This window comes from Phaenicophaeus curvirostris, chromosome 8, assembly GCF_032191515.1.
Source record: "Phaenicophaeus curvirostris isolate KB17595 chromosome 8, BPBGC_Pcur_1.0, whole genome shotgun sequence".
Lineage (NCBI taxonomy): Eukaryota > Metazoa > Chordata > Aves > Cuculiformes > Cuculidae > Phaenicophaeus > Phaenicophaeus curvirostris.
In genome coordinates this window covers 19,835,474-19,843,852 of record NC_091399.1, presented here as the reverse complement: position 1 = coordinate 19,843,852, position 8,379 = coordinate 19,835,474, and the positions used below count along the sequence as shown (strand labels likewise).

General features: G+C 50.3%; 1 protein-coding gene across 2 annotated transcripts; it reads left to right on the top strand.

Annotated features, from left to right (window-relative positions):
• Window positions 1-327: 327 nt before the first annotated feature.
• Window positions 328-5,622, top strand: RGS16 (regulator of G protein signaling 16). 2 transcript variants are annotated; one of them, XM_069862691.1, is made up of 5 exons: window positions 328-704; window positions 1,986-2,087; window positions 2,772-2,833; window positions 4,130-4,296; window positions 4,552-5,622. In XM_069862691.1, the coding sequence occupies exons 1-5, from the start codon at window positions 343-345 to the stop codon at window positions 4,750-4,752; spliced, it is 894 nt and encodes a 297-aa protein (XP_069718792.1). In that variant the 5' UTR covers window positions 328-342; the 3' UTR covers window positions 4,753-5,622. The 2 variants fall into 2 exon arrangements, with proteins under 2 accessions (XP_069718792.1, XP_069718793.1); XM_069862692.1 differs by lacking the exon at window positions 328-704 and adding an exon at window positions 1,075-1,400.
• Window positions 5,623-8,379: the final 2,757 nt, after the last annotated feature.

Here is an 8,379-nt window from a genome sequence, read left to right as displayed (position 1 = left end):
AGTGCAAGGGAGGTGCTTTGCACTGCCCTCAGGAGCACATAAACCCTTCACCGGGGATTTGCATCCATCCCTGGGATGCTGTAAACGACCTGCTGGAGGGGACTGGCATCCCCTCCTTAAACCACCTCGGAGAAAGCCTGTGGTGGTGATGCTGCCCCACCAGCCCTTGTAGTGCTGGGAGGCTTGGGAGTCCTTGGGCAGCAGGATGGAGCTGACGAATACGGCGTCTGTCCTGTCCCTCTTGCTCTCCCCATCTGCGCACCCACCCGCCAGGGATTACTCAGCGGGCTCTGCACATCGGTGGGAACAAGCCTGTTTTTTCCTGTTATCGAGGAAGCAGTTATGACTGTGATGCTCAAGGACAAGCCTCGGCCTCCCACTCCCCCCTCCCTTAACAGCACAAAAGAAACCTACCTAAACAGTTATCTTCACCCGGCGCTGCTGGAGCAGCTTTTGGTTGGCTGGAGGCTGGAGCAGAGCTGGGTCCCCCTCCCAGCTTTCCCACCTCCTACTCGATATAAAGCAGAGCTCCTCGCCGCTTTTCCAGCTGACGGCACACGACTGCGAGCGCAGGTGGTGCTGCAGCTGCCTGTTGCGCATCCTTGCTGCCGCTGTAAGGACCCGATGAGTTGCTGGATGCCTGGGTGCCCAGCTCTCAGCATGTGCCGGGGGTTAGCCACGTTCCCCATCACTTGCCTGGAAAGGTAAGAAGCTTCGCCACGCTTCAGATCTGGGATGCAGAGGGTTAGCTGGAAAAGATGCATCTAACTTCGGAGCGGCTGGGCCAGCCTCTGCTACTGCAGCTGGGATGTTTCTCTAGAAATTGGGGTGCAGGTCACAAGGAAACTCACCACGAAGGACGGTATGAGGGGTTTGTTCTGTCTGCGTCCGTTCTGTTCCCTGGGAGGGGAGCACAGAGGTAAAACAAGCAGAGGGAGAGCAGGTTGGATAGGGCTGCCCTGCGCGTGTCCAGGTGGACAAACACACCAGGATTGTTTACCTGGCTCCGTCTCTGCAGAACTTGCTTCAGGTTGACACCAACAGGACTATTTGGTCAACACAGCTGAAATCTTAAGCGACATGTTACTCCTCCTGCCAAACACGGCTACAAAGCCCCATGCTGCCGGCTTGACATTTAAACACTTATTTTTGTATGAGCGCCTTGGGATGATGCCGGAATGAACTGCAGCACACGAATAGCAGCGGGGCTGTGTGCTGCCTTGGGAGGACCCCAGGGAGAGCAGCTGATTTAGCAGCAGCTCCAGCCGTATTGCTGCAGAGACATCCCAGCAGGGAGGTGCCTCCGTGCCACCACGGTGACGGGCAGCGGCATCCCAGGCTCTGGCAGAGGGGGCTCTGGCACAGGAGCATCGTACTGCCCCGGGGCTCGAAGGCATGGGGTAGGTGGATGGTGCCACCGGGGAATGAAGCCACCTCTGTGGCACGGTGGTAGCTCCTGGTGACTCAGGGGCACCCATAAAACAAATAATCGGGGAGCATCAGCCCTGCTGCCACAGCCTTACAGCAAGGAGATGCTCCTGCTTTGCCGAGCAGAAAGCAGTTGCTGCGTTTTTCCAGTGTTTTAAGAGCAGCGTAGCGCTGCCGGGAGAGAGGGATGGGAAAGGAGCCAGGTTAGCTCCAGGGAGCTGGGGGTTGGTGGGGGCTCCAGCTGGGCACTCCGCAGCTGCTCTGCTACCTGCCTCAGAGGAAAAAGCTTGTTGTGCTTTATAAATGCATCCAGCGCTACCTGGGAAGCGAGCGGGAGGAGATGGTCCCCTGAGCTTAATGCACCGCTGAGCGTGGTTGCCAGGGAGCAGAAAAAGCATTCTGGAGCATTTATTTTGTACATCAGAAGACAAAGAAGCAGCTGAAGCCGAGGAGCGAGGGCTGTGAGCTGTGTTGGGTCCATGGGGTGCAGCCCCTGCGAGGCTGGGGGTAGGAGGCAGCGGTCCTGCAATCATAATTCTCCCTTTCCTTCCCTCCAGAGCCAAGGATCTGAAGACTCGCTTAGGGATCCTGCTTCATAAACCAGAGCTGGGGCACAGAATGAGGACCTCTAGCAAGCTGCAGCTGGGTTCCAGGCAGAGGTAAGGCAAGCGGTGCCCAGGTTCAGCCTGGGACAGGTCCCTGTGGACCAGGCTGTCCTAGAGATGCTCCTGCCCATCTGCGCCGCAGGGAGGACAGAGCACAGCTCACCCTTCCCATGGTCCCACCCCAGCAGGCAGGGAAGGCGAATCATTTCCCAGCTCCACCAGTTATAAAAATCAGCCTGGGGAACCGATGCTCTGGCATTAGGCACAAGAGCAGGGCCTTTAGCAGTAGGCAAGAAATTCAGAGGGCTCCCGTGATTCCTGATGTCTCCAACCAGTGTCTGGGACCCCTAGGGAATGCAGGCAGCATTTAAAATGAAATACTAAATATTGCTGCTGAAGGCAAGACTTCTTCTAGCAGAGGAAGCTCTGCTGGGCTTGTACCAAGGGGAAAAGGGCTCCTCTGAGCATCCTCTAGAGAAGCCGCGCTGCTTGGCCAAAGCTGCACGATGGAGCTGAGGTCTGGTGAGGCATCAGGGAAGGTAAAAGAGAGGCAGAAAGGAAAGAGAGTCCACAGGTAATGGATACTGGGGTCTCCCTTTGGTTTCCTACCAAGTGCCACTGCCTCCTTTCTTGCTCTGTTTCCCATTAGTGGAGCTGCTTGACTGAAGTGCCTCGCTGCAGGGCAGGAGAAGTGTTGTTGTTGGGACAGTGAGCCTTACGCCCTTTTGTCTTTTCCAGAGACTCCTCACAAGAGGCGCTCGAATGGAGGGAATCCTTTGACCAGCTCCTGAAGAGTAAAAGTGAGTAGGATCTTGTTTTCTTCAATTGGTGAGAGCGTGTACGAGAAGCGTGTTTTCCCGTGAACAGGAGGGTGACTGTACACCTGCAGCCAGTGTACCAGGAAATCTTGTCTGCTCCACAAAGGAGATGGCTTAATAATTAGGAAGAGGCTTCTTTCCTGCCCTGACAGAGCTGTTGCATGTAGCTCAATGCCTGGCTTACAGAGCTGTGCCCTTTTCTTCTGTCTGGGTGATTTTTGGGGGCCACAAGCGCTGTCTTGACTTCCTCAGGACAAGAGCATCATCATGGGCAACCTACGCACTGCAGTCTATCAGGGAGAAAGTCGTGCCATGCCCTGACCATCCCTTTCTCCATACTCTGAGAAGGCAGCATGTCTGCTCTCAGAGTCCTCCCCTGCACAGGAACACAGCAACCTCCCCACAGGCTTTTTTGTTGCTTGGAAAACTGCTTTGCTGCCCTCTGTCTGTCTCTCTGTCGGTCCTGTGGCTCTAGGGATGGCTTTTCCTCGGGGAGTAGGAATTCAGCTGCTTTACTGAGTTCCACGTAGCGATTTTCCTCTCCAATATTTGCTCTATGTAGTCATGTACAGGGTTCCTGTCAGGTGCTGTCACCTTCTCCTCCATCAGACAGTAGCTCCAGACCCAGCTAGGGGACCGCTGTTTGAGTCCCACACATAATCCCTCCCTTAAACTGGACTTTACAGCAGATACACAATGGCAAAAGTGCCAAATTTTAATGTAAAAGTGGTTATCTACCTTAAAAGCTATTCCACAGCAAGGGAAAGTCCTTCCCTAGCATTAGTTTGGGGTTAGGTGTATTTTTTTTCCAGCCGTCCTCACGTGCTGTGATTGCTAACAAATATCTCCAGATTTGTAACTGAATGCATCCTCCAAGCCTGGCTCTGAAATCCTTGCTGCAATTACTCTGCCATCCTCCTCCTTCCCCCTAGATTTATAAAAATAAAGCCATTGCTGCTCGGCTCCTGCAGGCGGTCTCATACCTTGGTGGATTTAATTTTAGGCAGAATTAGCTCTTTGCAAAGCTGTAAAGAAAATACTCCGAAGCCTTATTACAGAAAGGTCACATAAATAAAACCAGAGGATTACATGTCTGTGGGAAAGGATTTTATTGGAGTCTAGAGGCCAATTTCCAGCCTCTTGGAAGGTGGAATTTGTCCTGAGGGAAAGGAAATCTGCAGATGTCACGGTCTGAGCTCCCAGAGCAACGCTGGCCAGCTGACCTCCTCTTCCTCCCCCTCCTCTGCCCTGCTAACTGCTCTTCTATCTCCTCCCCAGGTGGGGTGACGGCCTTCCACACCTTCCTGAAGACAGAGTTCAGCGAGGAGAACCTCGACTTCTGGCTGGCATGCGAGGACTTCAAAAAGACCAGGTCGAAAAACAAGCTGGCCTCCAAGGCCAACAGGATCTATGAGGAGTTTGTCCAAAGCGAGGCACCCAGGGAGGTGAGAGCGTTTTCTGCCTCTGTCCTGTGGCATCAGACAGGGAGAGAAAGGAGCAAAATATCCTAGTGGGTTTTATTAAAGTGGGAAGATGTGCTCTTGTTCATGAGAGCTTTCATTTCAACCTCACGTGGTCTGTCCACATAAAGGCTTGCGAACATCTTCACCCTCATCTGAAGATGAAGAAAACTGTTTTCCTCCTTCCATGGGAGGGGAGTTAACGCTAAGTTAATCTTTGTGGACGCTGCTTCCTTGCAGGTCAATATCGACCATGAAACCAGGGAGATCACTCGGAAGAACCTCTCGGGTGCCACTTCCAATTGCTTCAACGAAGCCCAAGCCAAGACCCGCACCTTGATGGAGAAGGACTCCTACCCTCGGTTCCTGAAATCTGCCTCCTACCAGGACATGACCAAGCAGGCCACCAGCCGCAGCATCAGCAAGCGGTCGCATACCTGACCCGAGCCCGAATCCACCGCAGGGGGATGAGCCAGGGGACCAGACGGAGGCTGAGAGACGGTTTGTGAGCACTGAGGTCTGCGTGGCAGGGTTTCGGCTGAAGTCCTGGTGGTTTAGGGAGATCCTCGGGACCTCAAGCGCTTCCACATCTCACAGAGTTGCTGGGAAGAGAAGTCCTCCCTGCCCCGAGGAGCGGAGCAGGTGGGAATGGCTTGTGTGCCAGAGCATGCCCGATGCCTCCCCTGGCATCACGACCAGACCTGCACCACTGCAGGGACAGAAAGAAGTTGGGTTTGAGTTGAGAGCTGAGCAAAAAAAGTCTGGATTCCCCTGAGCATCCGTAACCAGAGAGCTCCTGCCTGCTCTCAGGACCCTGCCTCTCACCTGCAGCACCAGGTGCCTGGAGTTCCCCAGACCCTGCTGGCAGGGCTTGTTCTCTGAGGAAATGACCAGAGACCAAAAAGTCCAAAGACTACATGGCATCTTCAGCCAGAGGAACCCTGCACATGCCTTCTTCTGATCCCGCGAGATCCTTACTCTGCTGTTTCCTATGCATGCTCTGCTTCAAAGCTTTACACCTTCTTCCAGTAAACCGTAACCCTAGCAGTGATGTTTTTATCTGTTGCTTACGCTACATGACCTTTATGACACAATCTTAGGTCCCATGCATAACTTTATCACTGTTATTTATTTGATCATTACTATAATACATATATTTATGAGAAGAGCACTGCTCAAAGCAAACACGTCTCTTGCTCCAAGGAGCCTGTAAATTAAATTATTTTAGATATTGTAGCACTCAGCATGCCTCACCTTTTCTGTATGATTACTTGAGAGACAGATGTGTAACGTGACCGTGGAGCAAGGTATGTGAATTAGCAGCAGAGAGATGCTGTGGTCCAGCAAGGCTGCTAGAAGGGTCTAAGGTGATAGATGTCCTGGGAGCTTGTAGGACCGCTGGTGGCAGAAAAAGGCTGCTCTGCCATCCGTGCTGTTTCCTTTCTCCCCTTAAAGATGTGAGCAGCCTCTTGGCAAGTGGACCTGCAGCTTGTCCTAGACAACAAATAGCGATGTAATACAGGCACGCTGGTGAGTGATCCTTTTGAAAACTTATTTTTCACGTGTGGGAGAGAAAACCTGGGGCTTCCTGCTGGTGTAGAATTGGGCGTGGTGTTCCCTTGGCCAGTGAAATCAGCCTTCAGCCACAGCACTTTGTCAGAAACTGAGGAAACAGTGATGTGTGCCATTAATTCAGCGTCTTGGGAGGCAGCAGGACGTTTCATCAGCTCAGACCACTGAGCCGGGTCCACCAGCCACCCCGGGGAGCTGTAGATCCCACTTGTTAGCAACGGTGTCTGCAGCCACGTGGATGGGTGTTGGGGAGCCCACCAGTGTCCTGTTTTCTGGCTCTTGGGGAACAAAGCAACCTACCACCAGCGCCGTTTTCTACTGTTAAAGCCTGTGGCTGCCACAGGTACCTCCAGCCATCCCTAAGACCTAACCTAGAGGCCTTTATCCAGCTGGTACTCACTCATTGCCAAGGGAACCATCTTCTTCTGGCACAGCATGAGCCAGAGCACAGGATCACTCAGGCTTTTTGTGGCTGTTTCAGCAGAGCAAGGGACCGAGGAGAGGATCAGTGTGAGAACATTATTCTGAATCCTTTTCCACTTTCCCATCCCGGTTCTACCTCTGAGCCTCGATGGGTCCTGGCTATGTTTACAGGGAGATTTTAGCTGTTTTGTTATTTATTATTTATTTTTACAACTGGAACCACCTTCGTTGTGTTACTGACGTGAATGACGCACAATGGTCTGTTTTCATTGCTAACACAATATTGTCATAAAATAAAATGTAAAGAAGAAAACACTGCGACAATATGTTTTGTTTTGTTTTGTTTTTTGTTGTGGGCTTCCAATTAGTTTTTATGTTATATTGGGATGACTTGCAGAGGATACTAAAGAAAGCTGCTTGCATTAAATGGCTCAAGGAGCGTTTACAGTCACTTTAAAAGTTGCAGCATCTGAACAGGAAAGGAAGGGGAAGGATTGTGAAGAGTAAAGCTTCATGGTATTTGTCTTATTGAAGAGAATTGAAGACTTCATGGCAAGAATGAAAGCAGAATTTAAGTTTTTAATGTATTAATTGCCAGTGGTCAGCCCTGTTTGTATTGCTTGCCATTTTCTGAGCACTTTTAAGGACCCCAGTTCCCAACACCAACTTAATATCAGCAAGACACCATTGTTGTAAAAGTACAGGGGGATTCAGGTTAGAGATGCTGTTTTTAAAAACTTCTTTCGAGGTGCTGTCATAATATTAGACTTTTATCCGTAACTCAGCTGATGTTTGAATTCATTTACAGGGGGAGCGGAGGGGGCAGTATCTGGTTCCAGAAGGGATGTTAGAAAGCATCTTACCCTTGCTACAACGTGCGGTGTCTTGGAGGTCCGAGCTGAGTGCCTGTGGGATGCTCTGGGAGGGCAGAGCCAGGGTCGTGTGGTGTGTGCATCTCTAGGGACCTTCGATGGGAGGGAAGCATCCGAGTGCAGCACAGAGATGCCAATGTTCTGAATAAAAAATACAAACAGAGTGTGGGTTTAAGTTGTCTTCTTTCTACATATTGTGCGTTTTGGAAGCCAAAATGAACTGGCCTGCGTCAGCGCAGAAGAGTGTGAGTGGACGGTCAAGGAGGAGCTGGCATCATCAGGAACACTTAGGTGTCAAGGTATTGCCATTAGCACAAGGCAGCCTCTGTCATTAAAAAGCCTTTTACAAGCAACTGTGTCTACACAGCACCTTATGTCTCTTCTAATACAGCCACAGAGAGTCCAAGGATCATTGTTCACTGCAAAATACATCGACTCTTCTCCATCCCTATTGGACTCTAGGATCCTGTGGGTCTTTTCCAACGTGGCGATTCTATGATTCTACAGCTGTCGTCCACCTAACTGGAGGAAGACAGTTTAAAATTCCCTTTATCTTTTATTCCCCGTTTCATTAAGCGTAGCCTTGTCTTACAAGACAAGACAGTTTGAAATCACAGCAGTCTGCTTGTATACCTGGTCTTAGTGCATGTCAGAGGAAAGAAATGAGCTGAAGGGTGTCCGGGAAGTATTTAAATTATCTGACATAAAAGACTCGGTGAGAGCAGCAAAACAGTCTAGAAGCAGATAGAAACAAAATAATGATTTTGTTTTTAACTACAGCTCCCAACTGAAAAATAAAAAAGAATATTTTGTCTTGCACAACTTGAATTTAATGTAAAACTGATTCTCCATTTAAAAATATTTAAACTGGCTGACAAAAAAAAAGAACTAAGAAAAATTTAGAACTAAAATCTCTTTGAGCTTTTTTTAGAAGGAGTTTGGGGATGTGTCCATTCTTTTTGCACCATGCATGGAAATGGGTGGCCCAAGCTGAGTCTCAGCCTCAGCGGTAGCGCTTAGACTTCACAGCTGAGGCTGAAGTATCCTGCTTGCAGTCTAGTTCCATCTCTAAAAGTCTGAGATGCTTCCCAAAGAAAAAACTCGGTCAATAAAACCACACTTGCGTCCAGCGCATCCTCCGTGATTGCTGGCAAAACTCAGTGGTAGTATAACAAAACCTTTAAAGCCTTGGGAGGATAAA

Coding starts and splice junctions, on each gene's coding strand:
- RGS16 (XM_069862691.1), top strand. CDS start 343: ATGACTGTGATGCTCAAGGACAAGCCTCGGCCTCCCACTCCCCCCTCC. Junction 705..1,985: donor CCCATCACTTGCCTGGAAAG/GTAAGAAGCTTC, acceptor CCTTCCCTCCAG/AGCCAAGGATCTGAAGACTC. Junction 2,834..4,129: donor CCAGCTCCTGAAGAGTAAAA/GTGAGTAGGATC, acceptor TCTCCTCCCCAG/GTGGGGTGACGGCCTTCCAC.